Here is a 16272-nt window from a genome sequence, read left to right as displayed (position 1 = left end):
CTAAGGAACTGAGGCTTCTAGGACTCTGTGATTTCAACCATGCTGAGAGCACGGAAAAAATCTTCTCGGAAGATATACCATCGTACCTGGAAGGCCTACATCTCCATGTGTGAAGTGAAAGGTTGGTATCCATGCATCTATTCTTTTTCCAGGATACTGCTGTTTCTACAGCGAGGCGTAAACCAGAAATTGTCCCCCTTTCCTGTCACAGCCCATTCCACCATGGCAATTGGACCTCTTGGGCCTTCCGACATCAAGCGTCAGTCGCTCAAGTGTGTAACGGGGCATTTTGGTTGTCCGTTCACACATTTACCATATGCTACAAAGTGGATGTCACCGTATCTTCAGATGCTTGCTTTGGCCACAAAGTTTTGCAGGCGGCCGTATGATGTTGCAATTGTACTTCTCTCTTCTATTTTTTTTTTCTTAACCTCCCTGGCGGTATTCCAGAGTCTGGCTCAGGTTGAGATTTAATTACCATAAGCGGTATTCCAGAGCCAGACTCGGGATCTCATCGCTGGATCCATGTAGGGGGTTACTTACCTTGTCCCCTGTGGTCAGCGAGCCACCATGTCTCGCTCGATCTGTGACAGAAACCGAGCTCCGTTCCCTGCGAGCGTTGCGACGCACGGGGACGGAGTTTGGCGCCAAATTAAAAAACACAGTATATATACAGTATACTGTAATCTTATAGATTACAGTACTGTATCAAATCATTACACATCCCCTTTGTCCCTAGTGGTTTGTCCAGTGTCCTGCATGCAGTTTTATATTATAAATACTGTTCTTTATACCAGGAAACTAGAGATTGTCCATAGCAACCAAAAAATGTCAGTTTACATCAAAAGTGGTTAAAGACCAGCTAGAAAACGGCGATAAGAAATTAGAATCACTCGCAGAATTGAGCGATAGTAATTTGTAGGGAAATTCGTTATCAAACACTAAGTAATGACAGCGACAATTCTGCAACTCGGCACATTTCAGTGTTTTTGATTTGATTACATTATTGAATAATTTTTATTATTATAATTATAGTTATTTATTTTATTATATAATATTTTAATTTCATATTTCAAATTTTATCATACCCGGGATGTCTATTAGACTCTTGTTTGGATAGGTTTAAGTGAATTATTTCTAAGAATTACTGGCCTACAATATAAAATGCCAAATTTCCATGCAAAATAATGGTACCGCTTTCAGCACCTAAAATCTGAAATAATCATACCGCCAGGGATGTTAAAATACATTTACTTTTGAGTATAATGCACTGATGCGGATAGATAAGGTGGTGTCTCCCCTGTTAGGGCGCACTTCTGGTTGAAGTTTTTTTATGCTGTTCCCACCCCTCGTTGTGACGCTGCTTGGAGACGTCCCTATGGTCAAGAAATAATGGAGCTGTGTCGATGAACGATAGAGAAAATAGGATTTTTGTACTTACTGTAAAATCCTTTTCTCAGAAGTTCACTGACTGACACAGCACCCTCCCCTCCTATAGATTTACATTATACTGCTTGTTGACGTACTGAAGCTGCAGGAAGCAGGCTGAGGGGTTGTTAGTGGAGGGAACGCCCCCTGGGCAGAACTATAAAGTTCTGTTTTTTGTTTCACATGTATAACATGTTTTGCCTAGTCCTCTCCTGAAGGTGGCATAACAACCTTATGGTCAAGAATAATGGAGCTGTGTCAGTCAGTGAAATTCAGAGAAAAGGATTTTACGGTGAGTACAAAAATCCTATTTTTATTTTTCAAAATTGTCAGCTTTTTTTGGTTTGTAGCGCAAAAAAAAAAAAGCAGAGGTCATCAAATACCCCCAAAAGAAAGCTCTATTTGTATGGGAAAAATGGACATCAATTTTATTTGGGTGCAGCATCACACAACTGCACAATTGTCAGTTAACGTAAAACTGTGCCATATTGCAAAAAATGGCCTGGTCACGTGCATAATTTGTTGCATCAAGTGCAAGGGTTTTATTTATAGCTTAATATCCAAAGATCTACTACAAGATTTTTTTACTATTAGACTAGACACCATGTTTTGGCATAAATAAATCATCCTCAATTACTGCTCCCCTCTTCCACAGTACCTGCTCTCTTATCACAATAAATATGAGATGACTAGAAACCTGTCAAATCACCGCTGAGAAGGGGAACAGGGTGAGCTGAGCAACTTTAGACAACAGTTTGAAAGTCTGTGTTCTCAAATTTGAAGATTGATGAATGCTTCACTGTGTATGCAGCTACAAAGGGCATGGAGAGATTATTTTAATGCTTATACTGTATAAACCTGTGCCTATGACTGTTAATACATAAAGGGTAAAGATTTACATTCTGAAATGTACCTAATGATTTTTTTTATTTGTTTAGGACAGCCAATGAAATGTAATCTTCATTTGAATGGCACTGTGATAACTTCAGACCAGCCCATCTTATTGTAAGTATTGTAATCTATTTAGAAAGTACAGAAAATTGAAAGCCAAGTTCACCTTTTCAAGCGAAACTTAATTTTTCATTAACAAAATTGAAGACTTTTATAATTAATTTTCTGTCAAGCAATCCCAGTGTTGTATCAAAAGACAAACTAATGTAGCAGTGCTTTGTATTACAAAAACAAGCTATTTGCAAAAAGAGGTAAATGTTACCACAACCTAAGTGTTGCTATACGGTTGTGTAGCTAACACCTAACCACGTTCTCCTGATGCTTCCAAATAATGAGTACACAGCAAAAATTATATTACAAAGCACTTCCTACACACAATATGACTACTACTACCGCAACCCCAATTCTATAAAAATGTGTAGCAGCCTAATGGATTGATATTGCTAGACCCAATGTAGAAATCAACAACTTTATACAGGTAATTGACACCAAAACACCATTGCTGTGACTAGCTAGTAGTACCTGAAAACCCAGTGCTGTAAATACGGGGATATAATTGATCCCCTGCAGATTTTGTAAGCTTGCCCACTTAAAACTAAAAATCAAGAAAAAACATAGATAAAAATGTTCTAAATTGAGTTGCAGTTCAGTGGGTATAATAAATATTTGATCCCCAAGCAAAACATGACTTGGGGCTCATGCGCTGAGCTGAACGGTCGCATCTCAGAGGAGCTTCGGGCACAGTGGGGACTCTAGCACCTTTCCCTGGGGCTTGAAACGGATGAAACTGACACATAACCATCCTGCACCCCTGGGGGAACGCACGGTGCTTGCCGTCCTCTAAGTGCCGTCGTGGGAAACCGGAGCAAAATTCCCTTACAAACAATCTCCTCAGAGTCCAGAAGATGGAGGGAAAGTCCCAAGATGAAAAAATGCTAGGAAAACCGCGCTAAGGTGTATGATAGGTTGCTGCCGCCCTACAAGTCCTCAGCCCCCACCTGAAGGCTGTGGATATACAACTGTTTTATAAGATAATAATAGGGTCCTAGGCGCTACCTCAAAAAAATGATGTCCGAGGTAAACCAGTGATTTATGAGGATCCTTTTAAAACCTCTCTACTAGACGAGATCAATGACCCACCTGCACCGAGGGAAGGCCACAAAATCTCCTATAGTGGTGGGATTACACTGATTTGTCTTTTATCGGGCTACAGGGTCCAATTGAGGCTACCAAGATTGTGTACAATATTCCCCTATATTGGGTGCATATATGGTTGGCACTAAAATTAAAATTAAATAATAAACTTAAAACATTGTCTTCCTTATCTAACATCCTCCCAAAAAAGCCCAGCTTCGTATACAGAAGAGCCCCTACCCTCTGAAACCTTTTGTTGAACAATGTGATTGATCCACCTAGGTCAATACAGCTTTTTAGCGACTTGAAAGGATTCTATAAGTGTCAAAGATGCTTGGCATGTAGGGTTAGTAAACCCCAACCTCGTAGGAAAGAAATATTTAAATCAAGGACAGATCATAGAGAGTACAAGATATGAGAGCTTATTACGTGTCGAAGCACACATGTCACATACGTAATCGAATGTCCATGCAATTTACAGTATGTGGGCAGAACCACGCCTCTATATGTACGTATACGAGAGCATATCAACCATATCAAAAATTTCCCGAAACACAATCTATCCCTTCATTTTGATATATTCCATCAACGAGACCCTTCGTGTCTTGTTTTTTAAGGGATAGATTGTATAAAACATAATTGGAGAGGAGGTAACATGACCACCCTTACATCTCAAAATGAAACAGCCTGGATATACTTGGACTATATTAGACTATATTAGATTATAGACTTGGGTCTCTTGCCCCTAGAGGGTTGAACTTAGATATAGATTTATACTTTTTTATAGCCAACTCATAGGGATATTAATAAAGTGGGGGGCATATATATATATATATATATATATATATATATATATATATATATATATATATATATATATATATATATATATATACACATAGTACGTTATGCTATCTGTTAACTAAAAATTGCACTGTAAACGAAGTATTTTCAGTTTAAAATAATAATAATACCAGACGATTAAATTATCTTAAAAATGGTTAGATGATATATATGGGGAGATGCATTTCTGGGTAGTGGATTTAGATGACAATATTTAGATTTAGATGATAATATATAATGTATGAAAGTTTTTCCTCATCTATAATTTATTTTCTTACCATAAGATACATTCCCCCCCCCCTTTTTTTGTCCCCTTTAAATTAGGGGGTGGAACACCACTAATGTATATATCCCTATAGACCTCATGGGGACTGATGCAAACCCCAACTTGATCTTTAGGGGATATGCCTGTACTATAATCTCTATTATATATTTCTTATATTGCTTCATAAATTTTACTTATGGCTGCCTCTGTATGACACGGTGGATTAACAATCAAATGTTAATCGTTGCAAAAACGTACAAACCCTTTATACGGGTAAGGAGTAGGCAATGTGAGGAGTAAATATAGATAAGTTTAGTTCTGAGGGGTTAAATAGATACCCTAAATATGATATACAGAAAAAGAGGTGTTTATTAAACTTTCCCCCATATGGTACCTAAGTAACCGAATAGGTCGACTATGACTCCACAGATCTTGCGTTATAGCTTGGATTTTTAGCAATAAGCCTATTCGCTTATACTTTTTACCTATTTTATGAGGACAGTTTTTCATAGCACTCGGGCCAGTAGTAGAGCACGCCGAGATACGTTGATATCAATGTATGTTCTCGGGACCCAATAGGTGCATCCATTTATAATCTTTGCCCTCATGCACTATATTTGTTTTGGTTCTGCTAACGTGACTGTCGGTCACTATATATAATTTTAATGCATTTTTTATATTTTTTCACTTTTATTTTTATTTTTGTACTATATAAAAATATTTTTTTGTCTTGATTCCTTTCTGTTTTGATTTGTATAAGAATATTTTTTAGTAATAAAATGAATTTTCTCTTATAGTCACCGACCGACACACTAAATGGGTTGTATAGCCTGCCATTAGGAGAACTAGGCAAAATTGTTACACAATACTCAGAACTTTTAATCCCGCCCCAGGGGGGCGGACCCTGTGCTATCAACCCTCCTCACTGCTCCCAGCAGCTTCAGTTTTTTTTTTGCCTAGTAAGGAGAATGACCTAGGAACCCTGTGGGCCCTTTCGATCCATGTTTTTGCTGCCGGTTTGATGTTTTTTCCGCAAGATGAAAGATCCTGAGATCTTCTATCAACTGCCGGCTGGGTGACAGGCTGGTTAATGATATCCTTATAGTCTCCCCAGTCCGGCCATCAAGCGTGAGCAGGCCGCAGCTAAGGCTCGGCATGCCACGACATGCCTCAGCTCCAGAGGTGGTCGTGAGCTTCAATGCTCCGGGGTATACATATGACCGGGCTACTGCTGTCTGGATCACAGTATACCGGGCCAACAGCTACCCTGTAACTGCGCAGGAGTAGGTCTGTGATGGAATGTCTCCCAGCTCTTCAGGACTGGTAAGTATGGCTCTCCCTGCCTTGGTGGGGTGAGCAGCTGGGCATTCCCTGGGGGGTCGATTCGGGGGCAACCTAACCTCCCTATCTTCTCTCCCAAGTCCCTATCACCCCTCCTTCCCCCCTCTGAGGGGGGTAGCTGCATGCGCTGTGGGCGGTGTGTGTGTAGGTTCGCTGGTTTCTCACCTGTGGGGGCTCTGTGTGGCTGGCGTTGGTCCTGGTCCCGGGCTGGGGGGTCCCAAAAGTGTTTGTGGAGGTTGTTCTGGCTGTAGACAGGCAGCACATTTCTAGTTTTGTTCTGTCACCGCATGGCGATGTCCGGCGGCCATCTTGGATGTGGGAAAGCCTGTATTCCCCTGGTGAGCTTCAGCAGCCATCTTCTTTAGGATCTCCTATTTCGTTTTATTGGCGGCCATTTTCTTGAAGCCTGAGTGTTCTTTTCGCCGCAGTTCTCTTGTGGCAGCATTACATGTGCTCTCATTTGCTGTTTCCTGTGTGTACAGGACGCTGGATGGCTCCTTGCTGTACGCTGAAGCTGGCTCTGCAGAACGTTTCACCGCTGTTATAAGCAGCTGCTGCTGACACAATTTAATCCTCTCTGCAACTGGGAACCTCCTAGGGACTAAAGGCACTGCTAGTGGCATTCACAGAATGCCCCAGGGTGGCGAGTCTAGCGCTAAGTACCCCCCCCCACGTGGCGGCAGCAGGAGGATGGGACCTTCACTGTCCTAAGTCCCCTTGCAGGTGGCAGACAGGTTAGGGTCAGCATGGCTGCAGAAACTGGTGTTTCATCCCTTGAAGTCCAGGCTGTAGCAACCGGGTCACCTGCGGTCCCTGACTAATGTTGCTAAGATAGAGGCGGCACGTGGTAGGAAAGGTGCGCATAAGAGGCCCCTTCCCCCGCGCCCCCCCCCCCCCGTCGTCTGGAGAGAGCTCTGATGCAGACTCGGGCCCTGCTGGGGCTGGTGACCCCTGCTCTGACCTATCAGACGTGGCTGACCAGGACCATTCGGACAGTGACGATGATTCCCCGTCCGGGTCCAGGCGCGACAAATCGCTTGTTGGAGCACTCATCACAGCTGTGTGTGATACCCTGAAGATTCAGGGGCAAGCGGATCCCTCTGCTGATGTACCGGTCCCTTTTGGGTCCCGCAAGCCACCACGTTCACCTAAGGTGTTCCCGTATCTGACTTATTTTGACAACGGTCCTTTTCGGTCCCCAAAAATTTGGCTGTGTTACCCCTTTGAGAACAGCCTTCTCAAAAAGTGGTCGGCTCCTCCGGTCTTGGACCCCCCAGTATTTAGGTTAAATAAACTAACCACGATCCACGTTGAGGGGACTACTGCATTCAAGGATCCCATGGATAGGAAGGCCTAGGTGGTGGCTCGTTCCTTATTTACAGTTGTGGGGTCAGCCGTGCGACCTGTACTGGCATCCGCACTGGTGTCGCAGACACAGAGTGGGCAAAACTTTTGCACCGCGAATTGGGAGAGCAGAACGCCTCCCCTGTCTGCGTGAAGCTAGCAGACCAACTAGTGAAAGGCCTTAAGTACGTTTGTGACGCGGCCTTGGATACTCTCCCTCTGTTATCCAAGGCTTCAGTGTCAGCTGTGGTGCTGAGGCGCCTAATTTGGCTGAAATGCTGGTCTGCTGACCAGGCATCCAAGAAAGCCCTAACGGATCTTCACTTGCTTGGCTCTTTAGAGCCTCGTTGGATGACATTATTAAGAATGACACTGGTGGTAAGAGTACACTACTCCCAGAGGCCAGGAAGGCCAAGGAGCCTCGCCGCAGGTAAGGGCCCTCTTTTTCCGCTCACAAGTGGCTTTTTTGTCTGCCCGGTGCTTCAGCCAAACGCCCCCAGCCCGACAGGACGACCGCAGAACGACAAACGTCCCTAGAACCGCAAGCCTAACAACCTGCGACCAAAAGTGCTACCGCATGAAGGTTTGCCCATACCCACTTATCAGGTGGGGGGTCGTCTTCGGGAGTTTGCAGCCCGGTGGACCCCCCGGTTATTCAACCAATGGGTCTGCGATCTGATTTCCACAGGTTACAAGATAGAGTTTCTCTCTTGGCCACCAAACAGATTCTTCCCCTCCAGCATACCCGTGTCCCCGGTTCGCCGGGAGGCCCTGTTAGGGGTGGTAAGGGACTTGCTGAATCAGGGGGTAATTGTACCGGTTCCGGAATCGGAACGCTTCCAGGGGTTCTATTCAAATCTGTTTGTGGTTCCCAAGAAGGAAGGGGTAGGTCCAATCTTGGACTTAAAAGCCCTCAATCACTTTGTAAAGGTGCAGAGGTTTAGAATGGAATCAGTTCGCTCAGTAGTCACTGCACTCCATCAAGGGGACTTCCTGGTGTCCTTGGACATCCAGGATGCTTACCTGCACATACCGACTTGCCTTAGGCATCAAAAATTTCTGCGTTTGGCAGTGGGGGAAGCCCACTACCAGTTTGTGGCTCTTGCTTTTGGCCTGGCATCAGCCCCCCGAGTCTTTACCAAAGTACTGGCTCTAGTATTGGCTTTGCTGAGGCAGCGCGAGATCGCGATCGTGGGTTACCTAGACGATCTCCTCCTGAGAGCATCTTCCGCCTCAGAATTAGAGGAGGATGTGGAGATCACCATGCAGACCCTGCAAGAATTTGGGTGACTGTTGAACCTAAAGAAGTCGGTGGTTGTACCAACTCGGCATCTGGAGTACCTGGGGTTGCTGTTGGACTCCAGGGAAGCGAGGGTTTTTTCTCCCCTCGGACAAATTGCTGACCTGTGCCTCCACACGTGGTCGACGTGTCTTCAAGGGCGTCTGACCAGGATACAGTCAGACAACGCCATGGATGTGTCGTGCATAAATCACCAAGGGGGAACAAGAAGCTCAGCCACTGCTCGGGAGGTCGCTCACATACTTCGGTGGGCAGAGCGACACGTTCCGGCCCTGTCAGCCATTTACATCCCGAGGGGTGGAAAATTGGCAGACGGACTATCTGAGCCAACAGATGCTGGACCCAGGAGAATAGGCGTTGCATCCGGAGATAGTCCAGCTGCTGTTCCTGAAATGGGGCACGCCAGATGTGGATCTTTTGGCCTCCCATCTCAATCGGAAGGTGCCGAGATTCGTGTCCAGGACAAGAGATCTGTGGGCAGACGCGTCAGACACGCTGGTGGCTCGTGGGATCAGTACCAGCTGATCTACGCCTTTGCTCCACTAAAACTGTTGCCACGTCTACTTCGCAGAGTGGAAGTCAAGGGGATTCCAGTAATCCTGGTTGCCCCAGATTGGCCTCAGCGGCCCTGGTATGCAGACCTGGTGCGTCTGGTGACAGACGCTCCCTGGCGACTGCCACTGCGGGAGGACCTCCTATCTCAAGGTCCAATCTTTCACCCTGCTGTACCATCGCTGGCTTTAACGGCATGGCTATTGAGAGCCAGGTGCTGAGGAACCGGGGTCTGTCGGACTCCGTGATTCCAACTATGCTGAGGGTGCGGAAATCTTCTTCACGGAAGATATACCAACATACCTGGAAGGCCTACCTCTACATGTGTGAGGAGAAAGGGTGGCATCCGCGCTCCTTTTCTATATCAAGGATCCTGCTGTTTCTTCAGCATGAAGTGGACCAGAAATTGGCGCTGAGCACCATTAAGGGGCAAATTTCAGCCCTGGCTGTCTTTTTTTTTTTTTTTTTTCAGTGACCCCTGGCATCTCACTCATTAGTGAGTACCTTTGTTCAGGGGGTACGACATGTAGTCCCTCCGGTGCGTCCTCCGTGGGATTTGAACCTGGTGTTGCTTCAGAAGCCGCCGTTTGAGAATGTCAGGGAGATTCCCCTGTTGACCCTTTCACAGAAGGTGGTCTTTCTAGTGGCCATCCCATCGGCCAGGAGGGTTTTGGAATTGGCAGCCTTGTCCTGAAAGTCGCCTTATCTGGTCATCCACTGGGATAAGGTGGTGTTGCGTCCACAACCATCCTTTCTACCAAAGGTGGTTTCGCTTTTCATATCAATGAGGACATTGTATTACCATCGTTGTGTCCTAAGCTGAAGCACCCCAAGGAGGTGGCCCTTAACGCTCTCGGTGTGGTTAGGGCTCTGAAGGTGTACTTGTCTGCCACAGCTCCCTTTCGGAAGTCAGACTCACTGTTTGTTTCAGTGGCTGGTCCTAAGAAAGGCATGGCGGTCTCGTCGGCCACCATTTCCAGGTAGATCAGACAGATTGTAGTCCAAGCCTACGCCTTGAAGGGGCAGGTGCCCTGCTTTCCCGTCACGGCCTACAATACGAGAGCAATCGGAAAGGCTTGGGCCTTCCGACACCAAGCGTCTGTCGTTCAGGTGTGTAAGGCGGCGACCTGGTCGTCTGTCCATACGTTTACCAAGTTCTACAAAGTAGACGTCAGTGCATTGGCTGATGCTTGTTTTGGCCACAAAGTTTTGCAGGCGGCCGTGTAGTTGCAATTGAGTTTTTTCCTGGTTTTTCGATAAAAACGCAGTACTGTTTTGTTAATGCACTGTTGCATTACTTCCGCAATGTTAAGGGTCTTGGGGATCACTCTATTGAGGATACGCGGTTGAGTTTTTCCACACACTTTTTTTTTTTTTTTTTGGTTTAGTTTCACTAGTTCCCACTTGCCATGGTGGATGAAGTTTTTATGCTGTTTTTTTCCCACCCCTCGTTTGGCACTGCTTGGGGATGTCCCATTTAGTTACAGAGAGGAGCTGTGTCGGTCAGTGAATATAAGAGGAAATAGTTTTTTTGTACTCACCGTAAAATCCTTTTTTCTGTAATTCACCGGCCGACACAGCACCCACCCCTCCTTTTATCTACGTTATACTGCTTGTTGACGTACTGAATCTGCTGGGAGCAATGGAGAGGGTTGATAGCACAGGGCCCGCCCCCTGGGGAGGGACTAAACATTCTGTGTATTGTGTAACAATTTTGCCTAGTTCTCCTAATGGCAGGCTATACAACCCATTTAGTTACAGAAAGGAGCTGTGTCAGTCTGTGAATTACAGAGAAAAGGATTTTACGGTGAGTACAAAAATCCTATTTTTTTCCTCCTAAGAACGTTTTTACAATTTATCCTATGGTGGAGACTACTAGCAATTAACGCAGTATATCCTCTGTGAATAAGAGCTGTTATTGGCAGACAATACTCAAATGCTTAGGCATCCAACAAATAAAGTTAGAATTCCTGTTAAAAAAAAAACACTTTTTTTCTCTGGCAGATTGAGCAGCCTGCTGACATCATAATCATGAGGCTAGTTTAACAGGTGTTCTAGGTGTCCTGCTCAGCAGGCCTAGAATTCTGGCAGCTTTATGCTTGCAATAATTGCTTGTGAGTTCTTTATACAACTTCCACAAGGTCCTCATGCAGGTGCTGGCTTATAAACTAGCCAAATGCACAACTGCTGAGATGCCTGTGGTCGGTTTGTACCTATATAGGCAGATGCTATACACTGTTCTGTGCACATTGTTGCTAAACACAAGCAGCTAAAACGCATGAGTGCAGGAACGCACATCAGCAAAGGATAAACTTCCTTTTACCATGCAGATACTCCTGGCTTGTCTTCCTTTGCGGCTGTTTGAGGGAAAAGTACCCCCTTTTTTCCATTTAAGTAAATGAGTAAATATATTTTTATTTTTAAAAGCTCCTTCTGTTTGTGCCAGGGGCATCAGCCTCTAGGCAGTTACGATGGCTTCCACCATCAGGTTCAATAGGGGTTACTGTATCCTCCTTATCAGGAGGCGTCCTGCTAGCTCAATAGGGGGAGGAGCTCTGCAGTTATCGTAGATCTGACAGGAAGACAAATGAGGGACTTCCTCAATGGCTCCAATCTGGAGTTCCAAGAGTCCCTGTCTCTTCCTTGTTTTTTCTCACATCAAACATTCCTAATGATCTAGAGAAAAAAGTCTTCCTCTCCGCATGGAATTTATCCGATCAGTAGTCTTCTTCCTACGAGGGGGAGAACATAGGGCGTCTATCGATGTCCTGGATACTTATCTGCATGTGCCGATCTTCCCCTTCAACAGAAATTTCTACGCTTTAAGGTAGAAAAATCTTCATTTTCAGTTTGTAGCTCTACCTTTTCAGGCTAGCTTCTGCATCTCAAGTGTGTATAAAGATCCTAGCCCCTCCTTTAGCCAGATTAAGGACTCAAAGTATAACGTTACTAGCCTACTTGGATGATCTACTCTTGATAGGTCAATTTGTAGCCCGTTTAAACCAAGTCTGATTACCACAGTCAGCTACCTGAAATACTTGGGTTGGCTCCTCAACCTAGTGAGATCCTCCTTAAAACCATCAAGGAGTCTGCAGTACTTAAGACTGATCATAGATACAGTCCACTAAAGGGTATGTTTACCCCAGGAAAGAATCGGTTCCCTAAAGGAACTGATTTGGTGGATCAAAATGAAGACGAATCCTTCTATTTATCTTTGCATGTGTTTATTAGGAAAGAACACACTTCAAGGCCATTCCTTATGCACAGTTCCATTCAAGAACTGCTGTAAAACAGTGTCCTGTCAACTTGAAACAAGCAATCCAAACTCTGGACTTCCCGTTGCGTTTATCCACCAAAGTGCTTCAGAGCCTCAGTTGATGGTCGATATACAAAAATCTTGTAAAAGAAAGATCCTTTCTACCAGTTACCTGGAAAGTGGTAACAGATGCCAGCCCTTTTCGGCAAGGAAGCAGTCCTGGAAGAAACATCTGTCCAAGGGAAATGGTTCAGATCAGAGATGACCTTGCCCATCAATATTCAGGCAGCATGCTTGGCCCTGGAGGCTCAGACTATTGTCCTGTCAGGATCCAGCCTACGGCCACTTGACCCTAAAAGTGCCCGATCTCATCTGATCTCGTAGGCTAAGCAGGGTCAGGCCTGGTTAGTACCTGAATGGGAGACTGCCTACGAATACCATTCCTTGCCTATCAGCAGTTTCACTCCAGGAATGGAGAATTGGCAGGCGGACTACTTCAGTACTATTGTTTTTCCAGAAGAATGGTTCCTTCTCCCTGGCATCATTCTGTCAATGTGCCAAGGGGAGTTCCGGACGTGGGTCTATTGGCGTCTGGGTTCAACAACAAGATCGACAATTTTGTGTCAAGGATAAGGGATCTGATGGCATGCGGAACAGATGTCTTGTTATTTCCAGGGGATCAGTTTTCACTGATCTACGCTTTCCCTCCTGTTCTGCTTTCGCGCCTTCTTCACAGGAGCAAGCAAGAAGGGAAGGAGGTGATTCTTGTGGCCCAGGAGTTCTTGGTATGCTGCGATCATAAAGATGGTGGTAGGGGTCCCTTGGTCCTTAACACTGTGGCCAGACCTTCTTTCGCAAAGTCCGGTATTCCATCCTTGCTTACAAACGCTAAATTTAACAGTTTGGCTGTTGAGACCCACATTCTAAAATAAGACCATAGGCTGTCAGCTTCAGTAGTTTTTACTTTGGTTATGCTAGCAAGCCGACCTCCAGTGTCATATACTAATGAGTCTGGAAGGCATATGTCTCCTGGTGTAAAGCATTGGAATATACAATTTCTAGGTGGATTTGTCAAGTGATCATGCTTTTGGCTTAAAAGAGAATTCCTTCTTTATTATTTTAAAGGCACTCCACCAGGGCCGTTAGTGCTTCTTGGGCAGTGCATCACCAAGCCTCCATGGCTCAGATCTACAAGGCCGCAGCTTGGTTTTCAATCCATACATTTAGCAGATTCTATCAAGTAGATGTAAAAGATCATGAGGATATCGCCTTTGGGCACAGTGTACTGCAGGCCGTAGTATGAATCCTCTAGATTCTTGGTGCTCTATTGTGCCTCCCTCCCTTAAGTTGGCATTGTTATGGATCATCCCACATAGTAACTACTATGGCTCTGTGTCCCCTGATGTATGAAAAGAAAACAGTATTTTTAAAAACCGCTTACCTGTAAAATCCATTTCTTTGAAGTATATCAGGGGACACAGCGGTTCCTCCCTTTTTTGGTATACATGTATATCGCTTTTCTACAAAACTGAGGTGCTCCCACCAGTGGGAGGGGTTATATAGGGAGTTCACTTTTTAATATAGGGCGTGCAAGTGTCCATCACCTGAAAGTGACCTATAACCCACATAGTAACGACTATGGCGCTGTGTCCCCTGATGTACTTCAAAGAAAAGGATTTTACAGATAAGCTGTTTTTTAAAAATCCTGTTTTTTTTTTAATTAGAGCTTTCTTTTGGTGTTCTATGATTACCACTGGGATTTTTATGTTTTATTCTATAAATGAAAAAAGTCCCAAACAATATTTCTGGTTTCTGTTATAATACATCCAATAAAAAAAATCAAATGTCTTCATTAACCACTTCAGCCCCTGGGAAGGATTTACCTTCTTCCTGACCAGAGCACTTTTTACGATTCGACACTGCATCGCTTTAACTGACATGCGTGGTCATGCGACTTTGCACCCAAACAATATTGACGTTCTTTTTTTCCCCACAAATAGAGCTTTCTTTTGGTGGTATTTGATCACCTCTGCAGTTTTTTTTTTCGCTATAAACAAAAAAGCGACAATTTTGGAAAAAAAATGCATTATCTTTTACTTTTTACTATAATAAATGTCCACCAAAAATATATAAAACACATGTTTTCCTCAGTTTAGGCTGATATGTATTCTACATATTTTTGGGGGAAAAAATTGCAATAAGCGTATATTGGTTTGCGCAAATTTTATAGCTCTACAAAATAGGGGATAGTTTTTGAGATGGCATTTTTATTATCCAAAATGTCTTGGTATGCCGATGCCTTAAGAGTTTTCTTTACTGGAACTAAGGGGCCAACCCGACACAATGATCCCCTCTTCACCAAATTATTTGGACCAGTGCACAAAGCAAGGTCCATGAAGACACGGATGAGCGAGTTTGGGGTGGAGGAACTTGACTAGCCTGCACAAAGTCCTGACCTCAACCCAATAGAACACCTTTGGGATGAATTGGAGCGGAGACTGCGAGTCAGGCTTTCTCGTCCAACATGAGTTCTGGACCTCACAAATGCGCTTCTGTAGGACTTTTGACAATATAGTGTGTGTGTGTGTGTGTGTATGTGTATATATATTATATATGTATTATATATATATATATATATATATGTGTATAATATAAATATATATATATATATATATATATATATATAATTATATATATATGTGTGTGTGTGTGTGTGTGTGTGTATATATATATATATATATATATATATATATATATATATATATATATATATACATCATTTTTTATTTTTTTTGCAGATATAGATGCTATACTGGTAACGGTGGTCATCAACATATATTATGAATGTAATTGTGTGGCGGACAATCTAGCGCTAAACAGACAGTCACTTGGGAGGGTCACTGATAGTGATGTCGCTAGTGACACCAATACAGTGATCCGTGATGCTGTATACTGAAGCTGTACGAATGACACTGTACTTGCTGGAAAGGGGTTAACATCTAGGGGCAATCAAGGGGTTAACTGTATGCCTAACAGGGAAATGCACGAGGTCAATGGCTGGTGAGGCACTGGCTAGTATTACAGCCAGATACACACAGGTTACATACGGCGAGAACAATAATTCTTGCACTAGACCTCCTCTGTAACTTTAAACATGTAACCTGTGTACAGGATGCCAAGGTTGGGTCCTGGACGGGTGCTATATAGCACCAGTATTTGGGTTGTGGTTCCTTTAAAGGAATCACGGTAGACTTCAGGGGGTCACCCAGAAGGGGTGAGGAATTCTGGGATTGGTCAATCGGGAGAGAACTGACTCTCAGTTCTCCCTATATTAATAGAGAGTTATTTGGGAGGCTCTGAAGTGATATTTGGGTGGGAAAGAGCCTCCCTCACTGACCACAGGGATTCAGCACACATGGGTTTAAAGGCCTCCAGGAAACGGCTCATAAAAGACAAAGTAGGGAAGAGGTGGTGGTGAGGAGGAGTAGGTGCTTACACCTGTCATGATGAGCTGTGTACCTGTTTGGGAGTTGCTAAAGATTCAGACTTTAAACTCTGGAGTGAAGACCCGGCTACAAAACTGTATGTGCTTTTTCTTTAATTTTGCTTTGTGTTGAAGATAAGCAGACTTTATTTTATGCTGAAGATAAGTAGACTTTGTTTTATATTTTTGACCTGTGTGCTGAAGGAAGCCTTATTTTTGATTTGCTTATAAATAAAAGCCTTTTGTTTCAAGTTTAAACGGTTTAAATGGTTTATGCACTTAGTCCCACGGAGCTATTATCCCCAAAGTTTACACCTGTAAAAAAAATTTAAAGCATTGCCTATGGAGATTTTTTAAGTACTGACGCTTGGCTC

The 16272-nt window shown here is 43.9% G+C and overlaps 1 protein-coding gene across 8 annotated transcripts in view; it reads left to right on the top strand.

The window, feature by feature from the left end:
* POLDIP3 (DNA polymerase delta interacting protein 3) overlaps nucleotides 1-16272 on the top strand; it is a 606971-nt gene that overhangs the window by 511133 nt on the left and 79566 nt on the right. For all 8 annotated transcript variants that reach the window (XM_077452451.1, XM_077452453.1, XM_077452458.1 and 5 more), the window contains one exon: nucleotides 2367-2433. In XM_077452451.1, the coding sequence (XP_077308577.1) occupies nucleotides 2367-2433 (67 nt within the window). The remainder of the gene's footprint in view (nucleotides 1-2366; nucleotides 2434-16272) is intronic.

The sequence above is a fragment of the Lithobates pipiens genome, unplaced genomic scaffold (assembly GCF_037356315.1).
Source record: "Lithobates pipiens isolate NorthernLeopardFrog02 unplaced genomic scaffold, aLitPip1_a1.2 Scaffold_23, whole genome shotgun sequence".
NCBI classification, from domain to species: Eukaryota; Metazoa; Chordata; class Amphibia; order Anura; family Ranidae; genus Lithobates; species Lithobates pipiens.
The sequence above is the reverse complement of the archived record's forward strand: the minus strand, read 5'-3'. Positions and strand labels throughout refer to the sequence as shown.